Source organism: Phyllobates terribilis, unplaced genomic scaffold (assembly GCF_046119375.1).
Source record: "Phyllobates terribilis strain yellow unplaced genomic scaffold, ASM4611937v1 Scaffold_8__6_contigs__length_399053987, whole genome shotgun sequence".
Classification (NCBI taxonomy): Eukaryota; Metazoa; Chordata; class Amphibia; order Anura; family Dendrobatidae; genus Phyllobates; species Phyllobates terribilis.
The window spans coordinates 299,584,904-299,608,295 of NW_027362768.1; the positions used below are offsets into that span (position 1 = coordinate 299,584,904).

The following is a 23,392-nucleotide window of genomic DNA, read 5'->3' on the forward strand; positions in this document are numbered from 1 at the left end:
TGAACCAAAGTAACAGGAAGAATCCAAACAAAGCAGCTCGATTTAAAATATAACATAGCAAACAAGAGGCAAAGACTACAGAAAAAAAAAAAAAACACTCACTACAAAAATGTAAGTAGCTTAAAATTAGAAAAAACTGAGGAACAGTCAGCTGACCCATGGGGAGAGTCCTCACACGGAAAGCTTGCGAGGGAGGCAGGAAAAAGAATAATCCAAAGAAGACGTCTTCCCATTGAGTCTCTATTGAAAAGAATTAATAAAAAATGCAATTTCACCTCGATAAAAACACAGTATTCAACGGCAGACGCGTTTCGGTCAACTGGCAATGAATAATTGTTATTACACCTACTACATATTGGGAGAGGATCTTTGAGATGGGAATACCTCTTTATGTTCCTGAGCGCTGTATATGATTAGCTACTTAAGTTTCCTGTTAGCCAGCTTCAGTCATTTTTTACGCTCATAGACCTCCAAAACGCATGAGTGTTGTATTTTTGGTGGGGTTTTTTGCTGCACGGTTGATATTATAGATCATGTGATTTTAAGGGGAATCTTTGAATAGCTCGACAGTTACTGTAAAAAATATAGAAGATAGTCACCAAGAAATACAGATGCTAACACTCACACTCACTCTGATTTTTATGGCCAACCGGCTGTACCCTTTTGCTAATTCATCGAGCGATTGCCGGCATGTTTAGACAGGCCGATAATTGGTCAGTGCATGTTCCTAGTAATAAGCCCTAATTCCATCAGGCTCCACACAGCTACATTTACATACTGCAATTGTTTTGTGAGATCCAACTAAATTGTGATCCCGCCTAGTTATCATTTGCAAAAGTAATGATCATTTATGCTAAACATCTCTGTTGTCTGTCAAGCAGGATTGTGAGAGTTTTAAGTACTTGATCTGGAAATGAACGGCTTCCTCTTTTGTTAAACTCAGATCAATAAGGATGTCCATAGTGTGACCCACTGAAGCCACAAATTTATCACCCATCTCGTGAAAAAGGGATACATCATCTTTGTAGGCCAATCCCTATAAGGCTCAATTCAAGGCCCTCAATGCCTGGACCGGCCACAGGTCTTATGATGCTGTTAGCTCGGGTCAGGAGTCCCGCGGCTGTTCCAGTCCATGCACCGACAGTGAAAGATGACATCTGAATTTAGCTTAAAGGGGTTTCTCCAGGTCTCAGATTACCTATTCTCTTGGACCCCCGCTTAGCAGCACAGTAATGGTGATACAGGGCCACATCGCCATGTTGCTTACACAGGCACCGCTGCTCTCCTGTATTGAGATATCACATCTCAATCTCTTTCAAACTAAGGTTAACCACAATAATCACCCATATCACCAAATTGTTTTTGTGCAAAATCAGTCTATATTTTTTTTTTATTTTCTGTACAAAATGTAACAAAACGGGAATTTACAGGGATCCAGTGGGTTGCTGCAGGTATTTACAATTTTAGACTCCTAAAAGTCGTTTAGCATCTTCGCTCTGAGCCATGAGAGCCTCGCTGGCGTATTTCTGGAGAAGTTCCATCTTCTTTCGTCGTATTAGGGCTTCCTCGATCTGGAAGAAGAACACACAGGGATTACTCTTCAGAAGCTACACACCTTTTGATTTTTATCTAGGTGCATGTATGCATCTACAGCACAGTGCAGCCATAGCGGTATGTGTGCAGTGCGATAAGACAGCCAGGGCACCATTCATAAAGTTACTGATCAGCAGCATTTATTATCTGATCTGTACATACTTTCATTTTCTTTAGGTGCCCATGCACCTTTGACATACCCTACATGCATACTTAAAGGAGTATTCCCATCTCCAAGATCCTATCCCAATTATGTAGTAGGTGTAATAATAATATTAGCAAATATCTCCAATTAGAAATGTAGTATAGTTCTTCGGATTCGCTATGTCACTTACATGGCATGGCATTGCAGTGGCTTAGGTATCCATGGTTACGACCACTCAGTGACAGTAAGCTGTTAGTGGTCGTAACCATTGATACTCAAGGTACTGTAATGCCCTGCACATGGGGGTAAGGGACATAGTTAATCAGAAGAACTATACTAGATTTCTAATTGGAGGTATTTGCTATTATTACACCTGCTACATATTGAGATAGGATCTTGGAGATGAGAATATCCCTTTAATTTATCTGAGTGTACACATTTTCAAAGGAGAGGGGGGGGGGGATAAGCCACTGCCAGATATGGCTGAACAAAGAGAGCAATATGGAAGATTCTTCATTACCCAGACGGAAAGTCTATGGGGACCTCCTGATTCTCCCTCAAGAGAAAATGGTCAGGTCCAGCTGAGATCAGCAAGTACAGCCGATGTAAAGATGATCAAACAGGGGTGATTTTTACCTATCAGATCCTTTGACTTCCCTGGTGATGAGCAGCACCACTGTCACCAGGTTTTGGTTACCCTACCTGAGAGCAGCATGATGTAGGGGCAGAGACCCTGATTCCAGCGATGTGTCACTTACTGGGCTGCTTGCTGCAGTTTTGATAAAATCACTGTATTATCTGCTGCAGATCTACAAGTTCTCTGAATGCTGAGCTCTGTATAACCGCCCACATCACTGATTGGCTGCTTTCTGTGTACACTGTGCATAGGCAGAAAAATGTCAATAAGTGGTCGGGGTAGGGTTATACAGAGCTCATGAATATGGAGGACTACATGGCAGCAGTTTACTAGTCCTCTAGTGATAATCTGCTCTGAGAAAACAGTGTTTATCAAAACTACAGAGAGCAGCCCAGTAAGTGGCACATTGCTGGAATCAGGGTCTGTGTCTCTACATTATGCTGCTCTCAGATTAGGTGGCAAAAGCCTGGTGACCGATTCCCTGTAAGGAAATTTGTTCATTTAAAAAGAAAAATATATGATTACTGAAATGAAAATAGAGCAATGATAATTGATGTTTATTTGATGGTAAATATAGCAGAACAAACTCCGGTGAATCATTACTATACTTAATTCGGAGTATTACTGCAAATAAACTGAAAGCCAACATGATGCAATTAAATAAAAGAGGTGCAGGAGGATTTGGCAAGAATTCTCACATGTATTTGTTTTGTTTTTCTCTCTTTCCTCGCTCAATCAAAGGTCCTTTCACATAGACTGATATGATCTGTATGGGGACAGAACAATCGTTAATATGATCGTTCTGTCACCGTACATTTTGCATATTGTCGGCAGCACATCTCGCTTTCAAGGTGGGATAAGAGGCCGACAACAATTATTTTATGGAAGTTAAAGAGGTTGTCCACTACTTTTTCATGGATGGCCTGTCCTTAGGATAGGTCATCAATGTCTGTTCGGCCGGCGTCCGACACCCGGCACCCCCGCCGATCAGCCGTTATAGGCAGGGCTGTGGGAGTCGGTAAGCCAAACCTGCGACTCCAACTCCTCAATTTCCCTTACACCGACTACGACTCCCACATATATTGCTTATATTTAGATAGATAGATAGATAGATAAATAGAGGGATAGATAGATAGATAGACATATAGATAGATAGATACAGGGATAGATGGATGGATGGATAAATATATGGATAGATAGATGATAGATAGCCATATGGATGGATAGATGGAGGGATAGATGAAGGGATAGATGAAAGGATGGATAGATAGATAGATGAATACATGGAGGGATAGATAGTGTGTGATAGACAGATGACAGCTACAGACAGCAAATAGTACATTGCACATATCGCACATATAGTTCACACATTGTACAGAGAGCACGTAATAATCACCTACAATATTAGCATTAGTTACCTTCCTGTGACAGAGATGAGTAGTACTTTCACTTTCTCACTTTCTCCAGCTCGGGGCCCAGGAATCGGATCCTGTGCAGGGCAGGCACCCCTCCCCCTCCTCTCTCTGGTGAAGACAGCAGAAGACAGGACAGAGGAGGGGAGATTGCCCCCTGCAGTCTGGAGCCGGTGCAGGACGGGAGCACTGCAGCATACAAGTGAGTTTTGATAGGTGCGTGCCCCTGCTTCTAGGGGGGGTCAGCTGCCCCCCCTGCCCCTTGCTGGCTACGGCCATGATTCACACACAGCGTTTTTGCGGATCTGTTTTTTGCAGTAAAATGCAGTGTCTCTGGGCATCCCAGCAAAGTCAATGGGTTTCAAGATAAGACATTCAAACACATCGTTTTGTGAGGATCTGTTTTTGGGCTCAAAAACGGATCCTCACAAAGAATGAGCATGTCAGCTTGTGCGGCTTTTTTCTAATCTGCTTTTGCTATTGAAAACATTATCTATAAGCTCAATGACCTTTCAGGTGATGCGGTTTTTTAAAAACCTGATCTGCTTTTGCAGCTAAAAAAACGTATCCTCAAAAAAACGCAGCAAAAACGCTGTGTGTGAATGTAGCCTTAGATCAGGAATAGAACAGCCATTTATAGGACATTTCATAACTTTCCCACATTCCTATGAAAAAATATTCAGCACATTCAGCATTGAACTACTGTACCCAATTTATTATATATTGTCGGAGTCGGTCCATTTTATACCGACTCCACAGCCCTGGTTATAGCTGCTCCGAGTAATGATAGTGGCCGCGGCAGGGTACTACACATCCGCCTATTTATTTGAATAGGAGGTGGATGTATAGTACCCGGCCAGGGCCATTATCAGAAGTTAGTGAAGTTCCGCAATTGAGCAGTTCCGGCTGGCGGCAGCGGCTGACACTGGGATCAGCTGATCAGCGGGGGTGCCGGGTGTTGGACCCCAACCAATGAGACACTGATGATCTTCTTTTAGCAAACTGGCCACCTCTGGAATGGCAGCTTGGCAAGTAACATAGGCTACAATCTTTAACATTAAAGAACAGAGAGGATTCTCAATAAAGGTACGTGCTCACGACGTCATTTAAATGCCGGCATATCAGCTGAGTTGGCATCTATTTGGCCATTATTGCGGCAGCTTTACCTGCTGCCAGTGGCTTTTTTTTTTCTTAAGACTGTATATATAAACTAGTGATCTGACCAGTAGAATAGTCAGGTCACTTCTTTTAGCCACTCAAGGCTTTCAAAGTCTGAAGGAACTAAAAGAAGCTTGAAAGACTGAACATGTGCACAACAAATAGGTTTGACATTAAAAGGCCTTTTTAGTATTTTTTTTGTTCGTCAAGGTAGTTTTTTCGACCCTACACTAAGGTGATCTATGTAAAGCATCTGAAATTTTGATTATGTTTATATCTTTGTATTAAAAGTCAATTTTCTAGGAATAAATTGGCAAATTTTTAATGCAAATGAGCTTGCAAGTGCAGGGGCACTTGGTCGGCAATTACAGCTCTCCAGCCTCTTTCTCCTCCTGCCAGTGATTGACAGGTCACTCTTCTACTTTGTCTGAAATTTCGTGCAGGTGCGGTCATTCCTCGGGGTGGCACATGCGCAGATCAATAATCCGGATCTCGTAGTGTCATTAGGACCTGAGAAGAGGGACCTGTCACAGACCGGAGGCCAGGAGGAGAAACAAGCTGGGGAAGCCGGAAAGCTATAGTTGCGGTCCATTCCCCCTGCACTTGCGAGCCCATATTGCAAAGTTTTTACAAACACTTTGCCATTTTACCCATTTGAGAATCTTACCTCTTTTTGAGACGGTACTGGGACATGTGCTATAAATTTCTGCTGTCCCTCTTCGCCTTCATTTTCATTGTCACTGTCTTCTCCAGACTGAAAAACAATTGATAGTACAAGTGTTAGTTACAAGCCAAGACGTCCTATGTACATGACATTATTCTGGTGCCTTGCACATGGCAGAAAAAAAATCTATATGGTTGCACTAGAAAAGGTCTTGGCTCTGTTCATACAAGGTAGATAGGATGAGAACTTTTCGTCTGGATGTACAAATCTGCAGCAAGTGACAGTTCCAACTAAGTAGTTGAAGTTTGGAAAAAAACAGTGGACGCAAGTCAATCTCTGTTGCAGATTTCACTCTTTGTAATGCAGAAGAGACATCAAAATCCGAGATCCGCAGCAAAATCCCTAAAATTAAGATGTGTGATCCCACAGGAAAGTTTCTACACCTCATTAGTGCACAATATCAACGTGGAGCCCAGGTGGTTTAGTTTCGGTCATGTGGGCTGCGGTAAACATCCATCCATATAGTACATAAAATAACAGATAAAATCTGGTATACACATTGCCTAAGTCTTAGGATCAATACTCATTGGGTAACTGGTGGACATGCAGCATTTTCATGACCATTGTGTCAATCTGTCTTATGAAGCTTTGTTCTGGGTACAAGTTCTGCCCTAATTCTATGACCTGTGTCAGTGCCTTTGTGTTATGTCCAGAATCACGTTCTGGACACATGACTGACCGGAGTTGGCAATGTGTACTAGAATATTACTAAAAGGGCAAAGGTCTTGCTTATACTCATTTTGATCATCTGTTGTGAGGGGGTGACCTGACTTTGTAGGTTGCATTATTCTGCTGCCATTAGGACATAATGTGACCATGTGTCCTTGGTCTGAATGTTCAGTCAGCTGATATGGGTCAGTAGTATCTACATCAGTGTTTCCCAAACCCCATCCTCACGGCCCCCCACAGGTCATGTTTTCAGGATCTCCTTAGTATTGCACAGGTGAGAGAATTCCTGATGCCTTGATGATACTTCAATCACCTGTGTAATACTAAGGGGATCCTGAAAACATGACCTGTGGGGGGCCGTGCAGATGGGGTTTGGGAAACACTGATCTACATGAAAGCCTGGGGCCAAAAGATTTTCATCATACATTACGTCATACTGCCTCTTTTGCAAAAAAAAAAAGAAGAAAGAGACAATGTAATATGGAAATGCACACCTATGAGTCAATAGTGTTAAATCAAAAAATTCCAAAATGTATTAATGTGCACTGACACAAACATGCTAAAACCAATTCAAAACAGAAACCATACAGAAAGACCATGTCCACAAGTACTCAATAACCTGAAGATACAGATAATGACATAGATTGATTGCTAGGTACACTCTCCCATAAGAGCAAGTTACAAATAACCACCATACATCAAATACTGCAGTTTGGTTGAACAAAATGGCAGATATAGAGGATCATATAGGCAGAAACATGTAGGTATATAGTAGAATAAAGATATAGAACTCAAAACCAGGCGTCCCTGGAGAAAATATTTAACCTCAGTATAGCACCTATATAATGGCTCATATAACACATATATAACTATACAAATCCAGTGTGCGAGCAAAGTACCTGAAATGCAGACTAGTGTAGCCACTCCAACCTGTCAAAGGCAGTGTTACTCATATAGACCCCCATGTGGTGGGATGAAGAGGAATGCATGTGGATGTAGCGGGGAAAATGGGAGAGGGACCATAGGCGTGAGCAAAGCCTGCCCAGGACCTGCCCTGATGAAGCCGTATTGACGGCGATACGAATGGGCTTTGCTCACTCCTATGGTCCCTCTTCCATTTTTTCACAGACCCATAGACTTGCATTAATGAGTTTGATCCATGACATGGATCAAAATTAGAAGTCTCTTTTTTGGGTGCAAATCACTCAGTCCACAAAAGTATGTGAACAGCTCCATAGACTATAATAGGTATGAGCTGTATTTGTGAAAACACGGATATCACTCGTATGCTTTTCATAAATTTCTTTTTTAACTCCATTCAACAACGTCAAAATTGCTTTCTTTATAGCAGAAGCCGCCTGAAGAATGGTCAAGTCAGTTAAAAGACACTCAAAAGACTGAACGTATGAACTGCAAGTCATTGTTACATTCAAATGCATATGTTCATTCTTTTGAGCGTTTTCTGGGTACTTTTTCAGGCGGGTCTGGTAGCGGGCCTGCCAGAAAGATGTTGTGTGCACATAACCCAACCATGACTTCAATCAATAAATGCAAGAAGCAGACCGTCGTCTCCCTGTCATGTGCTGTATATAACTTTATTACTATGCCTAAAGCCGCTTCTGATTTTCTAGGCAGCCTCTAACAACATAATAAAATAACTGGAGGCATACGCTCGCCTCTTTCCTCTCCTGGAATAAATCCTTCGTTATTAGACTGAACTTTCTGTGGTCTTTTCCCAGTGTTTCACCTTTCAGAACACAGAGTGTTTTGCCAGTAATTCTCACAAGTAAAGAGCAATCAGCTTTTTTTTTTCTGATGACAGTGCCCTACGAGTGTTTTTTATGCATCATTGTGGTACATATAGCTTTTATTAAATATGTGTGCAAAAATGTCAGATTTGTGGGTCTTTAATATGTCCTGGTTTGCCAGATAAAAACATTGATTGACAGCAGCAATTAACTCGTTAACACCAGCTGACTAAATCAGCCATCAAGTGCGGGGAAATATGCGGGCTCAGCCTGTGAGCCTGCATCAAAGGCAGGGACACGGCCGATGACGTAAATATAAGTCGTCAGTCATGAAAGGGGTTAAACTGAAAAGTGCATCTACCTCATCAGCAGTCACTGCATAGATATTCACTTCTTCCTCCTCCTCGTTCTTCTCCCCAGATGCCAGACGGGCTTCCTTCTCCAGTCTCCATTTCTCCACGGTCTGAGCAATAGCTGAAGAAGAGTCGGGACAAGGGTGAACCCACCAGAATAGTACAGCGTTGCACAAACATCGGCATCACGTGAAAAATGGTGGTCTGGCATAGCTGATAATCAAATTCAGTCATCACATCAATTGATCGGCATGAGACTAAATTTAGTGATGATGAGGCACAGTGACTATGCATCCATATACACTGCTCAAAAACAAAGGGAACACAAACAACACAATGTAACTCCAAGTCAATAACACTTCTGTGACATCAACCTCTCCAGTTATGAAGCAACACTGATTGTGAATCAATTTCTCCTGCTGTTGTGCAAATGGAGCTGACAATCAATAGAAATGATCGGCAATTAGCAAGATACCCCCTATAAAGGAGCAGTTCTGCAGGTGGTGACCACAGACCATTTCTCTGTTCTCATCCTTTTTGGTTGTTTTGGTCACTTTTTCATTTTGTCATTGCTCTCATCCCTAGACATACAGTAACAAGAGGCGGTATCTATACTACAACCCACAGAAGTTGCTCAGGTAGCGCAGCTCACCCAGGATAGCACAGCAATGCGAGCTGTAGCAAGAAGGTTTGCTGTGTCTGTCAGCAGTGTCCAGAGCATGGAGCAGATACCAGGAGACAGGCCAGTATACCAGGGACGTGGAGGGGGCCGTAGAAGGGCAACAACCCAGAAGCAGGACCGCTACATCCTTCTTTGAGCAAGGAGGAGCAGTGTCAGAGACATGCAAAATGACCTCCATGAGGGTGGTATGAGGCACAAGGTCCACAAGTAGGCGTTGTGCTTACAGGCCAACACCGTGCAGGGCGATCGGCATTTGCCAGAGAATACCAAGATTGGCAGATTCGACATTGGCGCCCTGTGCTCTTCACAGATGAGAGCAGGTTCACACTGAACACATGTGACAGACTGACAGAGTCTGGAGACGCCGTGGAGAACGTTCTGCTGTCTGCAACAACCTCCAGCATGACCAACCGGAAGTGGATCAGTAATGGTGTGAGGAGGCATTTCTTTGGAGGGCAGCACAGCCCACCATATGCTCGCCAGAGGTAACCTGACTGCCATTAGGTACCGAGATGAGTTCCTCAGGCCCATTGTGAGCCATATGCTGGTGTGTTTTCAGTTCCTGCATGATGAAGGCATTGATGCTTCGTACTGGCCCGCCCGTTCCCCAGACCTGAATCCAATAGAAAACATCTGGGACAACACTTCTTGTCCCAGTGACCAACGCCACGTTGCACCACAGACTGTCCAGGAGTTGATACTGTAATCCAGGTCAGGAGAACATCTGCCGCCTCATCAGGAGCATGCCCAGGTGTTGTAGGGAAGTCATACAGGCACGTGGAGGCCACACACACTATGAGCATCATTTCCTTGTCTTGAGGCATTTCCACTGAAGTTGGATCAGCCTGTAATTTGATTTTCCACTTTGATTTTGAGTATCATTCCAAATCCAGACCTCTATGGGATATTCAATTTTGATTTACATTGATCATTTTTATGTTTTATTGTTCTCAACGCATTTCCACTATGTAACGAATAAACATTGGCAACTGGAATATTTCATTCAGTGATATCAGGATGTGATATTTTATTGTTCCTTTTATTTTTTTGAGCAGTATATATATTTCTCTCAAGCAGAAACTTTATAATTGAGACTTATGTATAATAGATTAATAAAAAAAGCGTAAATACATATAAATATATACAGTACAGACCAAAAGTTTGGACACACCTTCTCATTTAAAGATTTTTCTGTATTTTCATGACTATGAAAATTGTACATTCACACTGAAGGCATCAAAACTATGAATTAACACATGTGGAATTATATACTTAACAAAAAAGTGTGAAACAACTGAAAATATGTCTTATATTCTAGGTTCTTCAAAGTAGCCACCTTTTGCTTTGATGACTGCTTTGCACACTCTTGGCATTCTCTTGATGAGCTTCAAGAGGTAGTCACCGGAAATGGTTTTCACTTCGCAGGTGTGCCCTGTCAGGTTTAAGAAGTGGGATTTCTTGCCTTATAAATGGGGTTGGGACTATCAGTTGTGTTGTGCAGAAGTCTGGTGGATACACAGCTGATAGTCCTACTGAATAGACTGTTAGAATTTGTATTATGGCAAGAAAAAAGCAGCGAAGTAAAGAAAAACGAGTGGCCATCATTACTTTAAGAAATGAAGGTCAGTCAGTGCGAAAAATTGGGAAAACTTTGAAAGTGTCCCCAAGTGCAGTTACAAAAACCATCAAGCGCTACAAAGAAATTGGCTCACATGAGGACCGCCCCAGGAAAGGAAGACCAAGAGTCACCTCTGCTTCTGAGGATAAGTTTATCCGAGTCACCGGCCTCAGAAATCACAGGTTAACAGCAGCTCAGATTAGAGACCAGGTCAATGCCACACAGAGTTCTAGCAGCAGACATCTCTTCAACAACTGTTAAGAGGAGACTTTGTGCAGCAGGCCTTCATGGTAAAATAGCTGCTAGGAAACCACTGCTAAGGACAGGCAACAAGCAGAAGAAACTTGTTTGGGCTAAAGAACACAAGGAATGGACATTAGACCAGTGGAAATCTGTGCTTTAGTCTGATGAGTCCAAATTTGAGATCTTTGGTTCCAACCACCGTGTCTTTGTGCGACGCAGAAAAAGTGAACGGATGGACTCTACATGCCTGGTTCCCACCGTGAAGGATGGAGGAGGAGGTGTGATGGTGTGGGGGTGCTTTGCTGGTGACACTGTTGGAAGATTGTTGGAAGACCATTTCCGGTGACTACCTCTTGAAGCTCATCAAGATAATGCCAAGAGTGTGCAAAGCAGTCATCAAAGCAAAAGGTGGCTACTTTGAAGAACCTAGAATATAAGACATATTTTCAGTTGTTTCACACTTTTTTGTTAAGTATATAATTCCACATGTGTTAATTCATAGTTTTGATGCCTTCAGTGTGAATGTACAATTTTCATAGTCATGAAAATACAGAAAGAATTTTAAATGAGGTGTGTCCAAACTTTTGGTCTGTACTGTACATAAACAAAAGTCTCAATTATAAAGCTTTTGCCATACTGCGAGGAAGTTGGAAAACCTAAATATCAGCCATGACGTATTGGAGTTTTGGGAATGTAGAGCATCAATAGTTTATATAAAGCATTAATGTACCTCGCTTCTCCTCCTCCAGCTCCAGAGGGACCAACACACCATCATCTTCATCTCTGTACCCATAATACTCTGCATCAATCTCTTTCATCAGCTCAGCACGTGTTTTCCGGGGTGCAGGAGCAGCTAAAGTAGAAAATACAAAATATATACAAAAATAATATACTTGTCAGAGTCATAAACCGGATACATTTTTTTTAAAATAACAGATTCAAGGAAGAAAAGAAGCACCAATTTTTTTTGTCAGACACACTTGCATTTAGTAGGAAAGGCTCTTGGGGGGCACTAGTAGCGATTACAATTAGCCAAGTGTTATACAAGACTGCCTCATCAAGACACCTTTATTTTTGATATAGAGAAGCAGGTTATTGAAAATGTGGCTTGGGAAACCCACCTATGATCAGCTGGTATTAGCAGGGGAAGGGGAGACGGTTAGTAGCTTTCTTTGTAATGTACTGAAGCCTCTATGCACTGGCCTAACACTTGTATGTACATACGTCACACCTTCCACTAGTCCCAAAAATGCATTTGTTCCTCCTTGATCCTCTAATAACTATATATAAGCGTTGTAGGACGGTGATGATTAGTGGCCGGGATGTAACGGCGAGGCCTGGCAGTGCTGCATCCTATCTCATGTGACTGAGCTTGTGCGGTAAATGGCCAGCGTGATGCAGCATCTCCTCAATCAGTGAGCGCTTCATCCATTATCCATCCAAATTCAATCATGAACTTCCTTATTGTGGAAAAATTAAACCATTCAATTTTAATTAATCCAATTTAATCACATGACTTAATTACAGGCCGAGGAATGATAATAAAATGCTGGAACGGACTTTAATCCACCACATTTGACTGATTTTATCTGATGTAATGGCTTCACTAAAGCCGCCATACACTTTAGATAGATGTTGGTGCACCCGATCGTTCATCCGTCAGCTATCTCACCCGATTATCCCACTCACAGCAGTGCTTACTTTACCGCACGCACCCGTTTTTGCTATGAGATGGTCGCTGCCAGACATCTCCAATGGCTTAAAGTGGTATTCCTATCACCAAGATCCTGTCCCAATATGTAGTAGGTGTAATAATAATAATAATATTAGCAAATACCTCCTATTAGAAATGTAGTATAGTTCTTCTGATTGGCTACGTTGCAGGGCATTGCAGTAGCTTAGGTATCCATGGTTACGGACACTAACTGCTGTCACTATATGAGTGGTCATAAACATGGATACCTAAGCAACTGCAATGCCCTGCATATGGGGTAAGCGACATAGTGAGTCAGAAGAACTATACTAGATTTCTAATTGGAGCTATTTGCTATTATTATTACACCTACTATATACTGGGATAAGACCTTGGAAATGGGAATACCCCTTTAACTGCTCATATAGTAACAGTTAGCTCTTAGTGGTCGTAACCATGGATATCTAACTTACTGCAATGCCCTGCACATGGGGTAAGAGACATAGTGAGTCAGAAGAACTATACTACATTTCTAATTGGAGGTATTTGCTAATATTATTACACCTACTACATCTTGGAGATGGGAGTACCCCTTTAACTCTTTGACAACAAAAGGATTGGAATTTTATAGTCTGACATGCCGGATTCTCACTTCTCCCAACATCTTCTATCAAGAGCCTCCATATTTATCAGACTGTCAGCCAAACCCGTCGATATCAACAGGTTCATCTGACTTTACACTAATGTGTATGGGGCCTTTAGATGGATGGGGAGGGGGAATAAAAAGCACAAACTGATGTAAGGCTGAGATCATATCTGCAGTCGTATTTCCGGTTTTCTGTTCCAATATTTGAATAGAAAGCCTAAAGTAATGTCAGCGACAAATCTGTAGATCCTCATTGACTTTGGTCTTCTTACAAAAAAAAAAATAAAATTGTGCTGCATGCGTTGGTATTTTTTCTCCAGAATCTGTGATGGAGGGTCCGAATAGACGCAGCTTTACTTCAATGAATAAAGTGTACTGTGTCACACCATGTTAGGCACCCAATGCAAATCACCAAAGCATGTGCCAAAGAGACAGCAAGGAGTAGTGAGTGCAGCGCTGGACTATAATACAGCCTGTATATCAGGATTGGTACAGCGTATGTTACTGATGTACTCACCATGGATTGTGTAACATACCTGGCGGCGTCCTTGCATGGTGGTCCATCTCCCACTGTGCAAGAGCGCGCACTTGATCTCCTGTCCAGAATGTCTCTCTGGCTTCCCTCCATGCTGTCTGTTTGTGTCTGTTTCTGCTGCTTAAGGGCGGCGCCCGATCACTTCCTGCTTTTTGTACCTGCTGTGGGTCACACGTCTTGTGCGTCCTCAGCCTATTGCTGTCTGTCACCTGGTATATAGCTCAGCTGCGCCCATCTATTCCTGCCTGAGCATAGTGTTTCTTTCAGTGTGTGCTTGCACTCTGAAGGTGCCAGGTCCCGTTCTGTGTTCTCTTGTCTGCCTATCCTGGAGGCTGTATTTCCAGGCCTGTCTGAACACGCTCCTAGCCTGTTCCTCCTGCCTTCTAGGGGCCGATTACCTAGACCTGTTCCTGTATCTTGTCTGACCTGTCTGAACACGCTCCTAGCCTGTTCCTCCTGCCTTCTAGGGGCCGATTACCTAGACCTGTTCCTGTATCTTGTCTGACCTGTCTGAACACGCTCCTAGCCTGTTCCTCTCGCCTTCTAGGGGCTGTTTTCCTAGACCCGCTCCTGTATCTTGTCTGTCCTGTCTGAACACGCTCCTTGCCTGTTCGTCCTGCCTCTCTGGGGGCCGTATTCCCAGACCCGCTCCTGTATCCCGCTGCAGTGTCGGTCTCCTCCGTACACTCAGTTCCAGTCTGAACTCTCTCCTATCCTTTACCTGTTTTGCCTCTATGTCCGTTCCCTTCCTTTTTCTGCAGAGTCTGAACTCGTACCTAACTCCTGCTTGTTGTCTCTGTACTCCCGTTTGTGAGTTTGTGGTCCACTCGCTACTTCACTGCATGTACCCTGTGGGTGTCTGGCTCTGCCTTTCCCTTCCTGTCTGTTCCGTGTGAACAGAGCCCTGTCTCCCCTACTCAGCCTAGCCTGCTCTGACTCCTTTGCTCACCGCTCCGGCGGTTCTAGCCTGCTCTGACTCCTTTGCTCACCGCTCCGGCGGTTCTAGCCTGCTCTGACTCCTTTGCTCACCGCTCCGGCGGTTCTAGTCTGCTCTGACTCCTTTGCTTACCGCTCCGGCGGTTCTAGCCTGCTCTGACTCCTTGCTCACTGCTCCGGCAGTCCTGTCCTGCCCTGCTTCTGCCCGCTGCTCCGGCAGTCCTGTCCTGCCCTGCTTCTGCCCGCTGCTCCGGCAGTCCTGTCCTGCCCTGCTTCTGCCCGCTGCTCCGGCAGTCCTGTCCTGCCCTGCTTCTGCCCGCTGCTCCGGCAGTCCTGTCCTGCCCTGCTTCTGCCCGCTGCTCCGGCAGTCCTGTCCTGCCCTGCTTCTGCCCGCTGCTCCGGCAGTCCTGTCCTGCCCTGCTTGTGCTCGCTGCTCCTGCAGCCCTGTCCTGCTCTGTTCTTGCCCACCGCTTCGGGCGTTCCCTCTCTGCTGTGGTTGTCTACCGCATCTGCGGTTCTGTGACCCAGTCTGTACTGGGTCTTAACCTTTCTGTGCTCCAGCCCGTCCTTTCGGCCAGTACCTCCCTGCCTGCATACTCGCCTGTATCCACCCATCTGCATACCTGCCGTGTTTGCTTATATCCACCAGTCTGTGCCAGCCTAACCTGCCTGTTCCTGAGTCCCAGTGTGTACTGGGTCCTATCCCGCCTGTGTTCCTACCTGCTAGTGCCTCCCTGTCTGCACTCTAGCTGTGCTTGCCTGTACCCCTCTACCTGTATTGTTCCTGAGTCCCAGTGTGTACTGGGTCCTATCCCGCCTGTGTTCCTACCTGCTAGTGCCTCCCTGTCTGCACTCTAGCCGCGCTTGCCTTTACCCGCCTGCCTGCATACCAGTCGTGCCTGCCTATACCCTCCAGTCTGTGCGCCAGCCTAACCAGCCTGATCCAGTAATCCCTGTGTGGGTCAACCCCCGTGTCCGGAGTTTGACCTGGAGTAGCACCTGGTCCCTCTGCCCGGTTTCTCCCTGGTGCACTGGCGTCGTATGCCGTCGTGCCATCTTGGTCGGATCGGCCAGATACTTAGTCACGCCCCTCCAGGCACTCTCCGGTTCATGGTCCAGTGGAATCACTACAATCACACGCACACGCCGCTCAGCCCGGGCGTGTGCATAACAGCATGCTCAGGCCATGGTTCCCGTTGAGCCCCACGGCCTTCGCTCTCTGAGAAGTTTTCCAGCGAATACATGCATTAAAATAAATAAATAAATATTTTTTTTTTCCTTTAGCTGAGTTCCAGGCGAATTACGCACCCGTCCAGATGGATCTATCTGCTCTCGTTCCCGCGGATCCGCTACGTTATTATGGGGATCCTAGACAAAGTCGTGCATTTGTGGAGCAATGCATGCTACACTTCAAGTTCTACCCTCTATGTTTTCCCACCGATCGGGTTAAGGTGGCATTCATTATGTCTTACCTGGCGGGTGATGCCTTGGAATGGATCAACCCCCTATATGAAACACAGGATCCGATCCTCCTGGACCTAATGGCCTTCCTGGTGGCCTTTCTAATGGTCTTCGATGATCCTAACCCGGAGGCTCCTGCTGAAGCTTCACTTCCCAATATCCCGGAGCAGCCCCAATGGGTAATGTGTGTGGGTAGCGCAATAGTCCTCCAGCCCAATGAGACTACTGCCCACCCAGAATCCTCACAGGGTGACTACGCTTTCCGGAATACTTCTCCCAACCTCAAGAGGCAGTCCAGACGTGCTAGACGTAGAGGCAAGCCGTCACGCCAGGGTCTGTCCTCCCTGAGACCTCCTGACCCCAACCTTGAAGTCCCTACTGAAGCTTCATCTCCCTGTATCCCGGAGAAGCCCCAACGGGTAATGTGCGTGGGTAGTGCACCAGTTCTCCTGCCCGAAGAGACTTCTGCCCATCCAGACTCCACACAGGAGAACTTCCTGCACCCGGCATCAGATGCTTCACCCACTTTAACCGGTGTGCATGTCCAAGGATGCTCCAAAGCTGTGGTTACCTCAGAGTCTGTGCACCTCTACTACCTGGCGGAGGACCCCCTGTTGCCTCCTGAATCCTCCGGGATACCACTCGATGACAAATGGAGAGAGAATTCTCTACACCCGGTACTCGATACTTTGTCCGCTTCGTCCTGTGAGCCTGACAATGGGTACCCCAAAGTGGTAGTTACCCCCGAGTCTCTACACCCCTCCGACCAGGCGGAGGACCTCCAGTTGTCTCCTGAACCCTTCGGGGTGCTACCTGGTAGCAAAAGGACAGAGACTCTCCTATACTCTGTACCTGATACCTCGCTCGCTTCGTCCAGTGAGTCCAACCTAGTGTACTCCGAAGCAGAGGTTACTCCCGAGTCTCTACACCCCTCCGACCAGGCGGAGGACCTCCAGTTGTCTCCTGAACCCTTCGGGGTGCTACCTGGTAGCGAAAGGACAGAGACTCTCCTATACTCTGTACCTGATACCTCGCTCGCTTCGTCCGGTGAGTCCAACCTAGTGTACTCTGAAGCAGTGGTTACTCCAGAGTCTCTACACTCCTCTGACCAGGCGGAGGACCTCCAGTTGTCTCCAGAACCCTTCGGGGTGCCACCTGGTGGTAAATGGACAGAGACTTTCCTATATCCTGGATCTGATACCTCGCTTGCTTCGTCCAGTGAGTCCGACCTAGTGTACTCTGAAGCAGAGGTTACCCGTGAGTCTCTACACCCCTCTGACCAGGCGGAGGACCGCCAGTTGTCTCCAGAACCCTTCGGGGTGCCACCTGGTGGAGAATGGACAGAGACTTTCCTATACTCTGTACCCGATACCTCGCCTGCTTCGTCCAGTGAGTCCGACCTAGTGTACTCTGAAGCAGATGTTTTCTCTGAGCCTCTGCACTCTTCTGACCCGGCGGAGGACCTCCAGTTGTTTCCTGAATCCTCCGGGGTACCACCAGATAACAAAGAGACAGTGACTTTTCCTCATTATGTACCTGATAACCCGTCTATTTCTTCCTGTGAGCTTGACAAGATGTACCTCGAAGCAGAGATTACCCCCAAGTCTCTGTCCCCCTCCAACCCGGTGGAGGACTTCCAGTTGTCTCCTGTACCCTCTGGGGTGCCACCTGAAAATATGTGGAGAGAGACTTCCTTGTGTGCTGTTCCTGGTACTCCACCCGTTTCGTCTGTTGCTAAGGGTGGCTGGATGGGAGGTAGCATCCTAGCTACCCAGAGGAGACCAGTTTTTCCGGTGGACAGTGGAAGTGATCTCTTCGAAGTGAAGAATTGGCCCTCGAATTCCCTGCGGAAGATTCTGGCAGGCCTGAAGAAGAGGGGGCGTAAGGGGGGGGGGTACTGTAACATACCTGGCGGCGTCCTTGCATAGTGGTCCATCTCCCACTGTGCAAGAGCGCGCACTTGATCTCCTGTCCAGAATGTCTCTCTGGCTTCCCTCCATGCTGTCTGTTTGTGTCTGTTTCTGCTGCTTAAGGGCGGCGCCCGATCACTTCCTGCTTTTTGTACCTGCTGTGGGTCACACGTCTTGTGCGTCCTCAGCCTATTGCTGTCTGTCACCTGGTATATAGCTCAGCTGCTCCCATCTATTCCTGCCTGAGCATAGTGTTTCTTTCAGTGTGTGCTTGCACTCTGAAGGTGCCAGGTCCCGTTCTGTGTTCTCTTGTCTGCCTATCCTGGAGGCTGTATTTCCAGGCCTGTCTGAACACGCTCCTAGCCTGTTCCTCCTGCCTTCTAGGGGCCGATTACCTAGACCTGTTCCTGTATCTTGTCTGACCTGTCTGAACACGCTCCTAGCCTGTTCCTCCTGCCTTCTAGGGGCCGATTACCTAGACCTGTTCCTGTATCTTGTCTGACCTGTCTGAACACGCTCCTAGCCTGTTCCTCTCGCCTTCTAGGGGCTGTTTTCCTAGACCCGCTCCTGTATCTTGTCTGTCCTGTCTGAACACGCTCCTTGCCTGTTCGTCCTGCCTCTCTGGGGGCCGTATTCCCAGACCCGCTCCTGTATCCCGCTGCAGTGTCGGTCTCCTCCGTACACTCAGTTCCAGTCTGAACTCTCTCCTATCCTTTACCTGTTTTGCCTCTATGTCCGTTCCCTTCCTTTTTCTGCAGAGTCTGAACTCGTACCTAACTCCTGCTTGTTGTCTCTGTACTCCCGTTTGTGAGTTTGTGGTCCACTCGCTACTTCACTGCAAGTACCCTGTGGGTGTCTGGCTCTGCCTTTCCCTTCCTGTCTGTTCCGTGTGAACAGAGCCCTGTCTCCCCTACTCAGCCTAGCCTGCTCTGACTCCTTTGCTCACCGCTCCGGCGGTTATAGCCTGCTCTGACTCCTTTGCTCACCGCTCCGGCGGTTCTAGCCTGCTCTGACTCCTTTGCTCACCGCTCCGGCGGTTCTAGTCTGCTCTGACTCCTTTGCTTACCGCTCCGGCGGTTCTAGCCTGCTCTGACTCCTTGCTCACTGCTCCGGCAGTCCTGTCCTGCCCTGCTTCTGCCCGCTGCTCCGGCAGTCCTGTCCTGCCCTGCTTCTGCCCGCTGCTCCGGCAGTCCTGTCCTGCCCTGCTTCTGCCCGCTGCTCCGGCAGTCCTGTCCTGCCCTGCTTCTGCCCGCTGCTCCGGCAGTCCTGTCCTGCCCTGCTTCTGCCCGCTGCTCCGGCAGTCCTGTCCTGCCCTGCTTCTGCCCGCTGCTCCGGCAGTCCTGTCCTGCCCTGCTTCTGCCCGCTGCTCCGGCAGTCCTGTCCTGCCCTGCTTCTGCCCGCTGCTCCGGCAGTCCTGTCCTGCCCTGCTTGTGCTCGCTGCTCCTGCAGCCCTGTCCTGCTCTGTTCTTGCCCACCGCTTCGGGCGTTCCCTCTCTGCTGTGGTTGTCTACCGCATCTGCGGTTCTGTGACCCAGTCTGTACTGGGTCTTAACCTTTCTGTGCTCCAGCCCGTCCTTTCGGCCAGTACCTCCCTGCCTGCATACTCGCCTGTATCCACCCATCTGCATACCTGCCGTGTTTGCTTATATCCACCAGTCTGTGCCAGCCTAACCTGCCTGTTCCTGAGTCCCAGTGTGTACTGGGTCCTATCCCGCCTGTGTTCCTACCTGCTAGTGCCTCCCTGTCTGCACTCTAGCTGTGCTTGCCTGTACCCCTCTACCTGTATTGTTCCTGAGTCCCAGTGTGTACTGGGTCCTATCCCGCCTGTGTTCCTACCTGCTAGTGCCTCCCTGTCTGCACTCTAGCCGCGCTTGCCTTTACCCGCCTGCCTGCATACCAGTCGTGCCTGCCTATACCCTCCAGTCTGTGCGCCAGCCTAACCAGCCTGATCCAGTAATCCCTGTGTGGGTCAACCCCCGTGTCCGGAGTTTGACCTGGAGTAGCACCTGGTCCCTCTGCCCGGTTTCTCCCTGGTGCACTGGCGTCGTATGCCGTCGTGCCATCTTGGTCGGATCGGCCAGATACTTAGTCACGCCCCTCCAGGCACTCTCCGGTTCATGGTCCAGTGGAATCACTACAATCACACGCACACGCCGCTCAGCCCGGGCGTGTGCATAACAGATTGTAATGTGCCGGTGACTGCATTACAATTCTAAGAACCCCTCTAAAGAAGCCAAGAATCGGGACGCGAAGGCTCGTAGGATCTCGTTCCTGACTATTGGGAACAGACCGGCAAGCTGATTCGTTCAGTGTGCTGCTTAAAAATCATCATTATAAGCAGCACATTGCCCCGTGTAAACAGGACGCGTGCTGCCAATGTCAATCTTCAATGTGCACAGAACGATCTTATTAACAATCGTGCTCTGCACATAGAATGTCGTCGGCATGTGTAAGGCCAATACACGACCGCCGATCGGTTTGGACATAGTCAATTGGCGGCTGTTTAATGGTTGCAGTCGGCTTGTCTAAATGGGTCTTAAGGGACAAAAAAGGAAAAAAAACTTACGTTCTTTTTCAAACAGCTCCCGAACCCCAGGCAGGTCTTTGGCGGCGCCAAAATACTTGTAGCCCCTGTTTCCTGGCACTTCTTTGCCTTCATGGTCAAGCATCTTGGGACCAATGCGCTAATGTAAGAAAGAGCAAAATTAAGACAAACGCGGCGCTGTAATAACTAAAAACCAAAGGGGAACGACAGAATGAGCATAATGTGTATGTTGCAAGAGACCTGCAAATTAACCACATATCTGCAAATTAATAGTATTTGGAAACATCACAGGTTCCCTTTAAGAACAAAAGGATCAGGCATGTTGAAATTTAGCATGCGCAATCCTTTTGATGCTGACCTTTGCAATCCAGGAATTTAGGACATCCCCATTTGTCTGCCAAAAATCAGTGGCTTCAGATGACATTCAAACAACATGGACATCTTAAAAGGAGTTGGGGGAATTAAAAATATTATAAGCTGAAAAGGTCTAAAATAATAATCTGAGCCGTTACTCAGCCTCCCAGGATCCAGCGTTATCTATTCGCTGCCGCTTGTATTGACGGGCAGCATCAGGTCTACAATGCTAATAACCGCTGCAGTCGATCACTCGACTCAGCAGTTCTGCTGATGTAGACTGGATGAACCACTGAGCCCAGTGATTTACTGCAGTGGTTATGAGAGACCTAGATGTTAAGTCACCTCTGCAACCCATCAACAAAATACAGCTTGCGCTTCTTATTTTAGATCTCTGCAATCCAGTGATAAAACAACATTTTAAAAGGGACGACCAGAATTAAGACGTTCTGTTCTCTAAGATGATGTAAATAATACGCAAGAGCCCAGAGTAGATTGCAAATCTTGACATGCGTCTCGATTTGTTCTCTGACCTTTGATCCAGAGGGTCAGGGCCACAGGGGCTGCTGTGTTTATCAGCAAATATTTGTGGGGAAGGATGCAAGAATATGCTGGATTTAGACATAATGACGGCCGATCAGATACATGCAAACCGATTAGCAGTTGTTTAATGGTCTGCTTAGACAGTATGACTGCATGTCTATGCACAGATTGAACGTTAACACAATTGTTCTGTGCACATAGGACCTCATGTCATCAATGTGCTGCCGAGAGCAACGATTTTTAAACTTGCATTTTCCTTGTTCGTGGGGTATTTTCTGGCCTGTTTACGCAAGTCGATGATGGGGAATGAGCTGCTCTTTTCACGATTATTGGCCCATCTAAATAGGCCGGTAGATTAGGTATGACACTATTGCATCTTAGCCCCCCTTTAGTGAATGGAAGTGAACTGCAATACCAAGCACAACCCAGAGCTAGGGGTGGCGCCGCTGATGAAGGAAAGCAAGCAGTCATGTTTTTCTAATGTCAATATATGTATGCTCAGATTTCCTGCAGATTAAAGCTCAGATAAAGACAATTCTCTGAAGAAATGTCCTTAGATCAGAGGTCAACAACCTGCGGCACTACAGCTGTTCTGAACTTACAACTCCCAGCACGTGCTTTCTGTCATCAGACAGCTGACAGGGAGGGCATGCCGGGAGCTGTGGCTTCACAAAGTGCTGCAGGTTGCGAGCCGCTGACTTAGATCAAGGCTTCAACTTCATGGTTTCTAGGGCCAGGAAAGGGTATAAAAAAAAAAATAAAAAAAAGGATTATACTCACCTTCCAGCCAAATTCAAGTGAATCTGGTAAACCTAATATCAGTCATTTCCTAATCTCCATTTACTACACATTAGTTTTATTTATTTTTTTCACCCAGAAAGAACTTTAATCTGAAGTTATGAATGTTAAGAGTTTGACTTACCCAGTAATCAGGACCACCCAACTCTTTAATTCGAGATTCCCAGTGACCTTTTTCTCGGATTAGTTTGTTTATTTCATCGTTTAAGTCACGGATTCTGAATTCTCCAAGACCGGCTAAAAGAAGAGAGACATATTATAGTAGCACAGCAGAGCGCGATCTTCATTACCGTTGTTGGACACATCGCTTCATTAGGAATGGGTTTTTTTGGTTTAGTTTTCATGTTGTTCATGGTGCGGTAAAAATGACACCGTCGGAGGGCGCCCAGACAGCGAGACCCCTATGCACCACTACTAGTCACAGCCTGAGCTGCTGCAATCAAATCCACTCAAATTGTATCTGCCGGTGAGTTCAAGGTTTTAGTAAAACGTTTTAGATGATTTGGAATCCAGACATCAATTGGTTAATTATTTTGGGTTCCATTGACATGTCATCTTTTTCATTGACTTAAACAATTTATATCAATAAAGATATACAACCTCTCTCACACTCACTCAGAGAATTGGTATGTGAATTTTGTGTTCCCTTAATTTTTTAGCAATATATACACAGCACACACACACATTATATATAAATACATATATTAAAAAAGATAGATAGACAGTACAGACCAAAAGTTTGGACACACCTTCTCATTTAAAGATTTTTCTGTATTTTCATGACTATGAAAATTGTACATTCACACTGAAGGCATCAAAACTATGAATTAACACATGTGGAATTATATACTTAACAAAAAAGTGTGAAACAACTGAAAATATGTCTTATATTCTAGGTTCTTCAAAGTAGCCACCTTTTGCTTTGATGACTGCTTTGCACACTCTTGGCATTCTCTTGATGAGCTTCAAGAGGTAGTCACCGGAAATGG

The 23,392-nt window shown here is 46.1% G+C and overlaps 1 protein-coding gene across 1 annotated transcript in view; it reads right to left on the reverse strand.

Annotated features, from left to right (window-relative positions):
- Positions 1-1,414: 1,414 nt before the first annotated feature.
- ISY1 (ISY1 splicing factor homolog) overlaps positions 1,415-23,392 on the reverse strand; it is a 31,490-nt gene continuing 9,512 nt past the window's right edge. Inside the window, exons 6-11 of the mRNA XM_073644483.1 lie at positions 22,528-22,640; positions 20,730-20,847; positions 11,713-11,835; positions 8,448-8,560; positions 5,613-5,699; positions 1,415-1,571 (exon numbers count right to left, since the gene is read on the reverse strand). Coding sequence (XP_073500584.1) covers positions 1,464-1,571; positions 5,613-5,699; positions 8,448-8,560; positions 11,713-11,835; positions 20,730-20,847; positions 22,528-22,640 — 662 coding nt within the window. The 3' untranslated portion in view covers positions 1,415-1,463. The remainder of the gene's footprint in view (positions 1,572-5,612; positions 5,700-8,447; positions 8,561-11,712; positions 11,836-20,729; positions 20,848-22,527; positions 22,641-23,392) is intronic.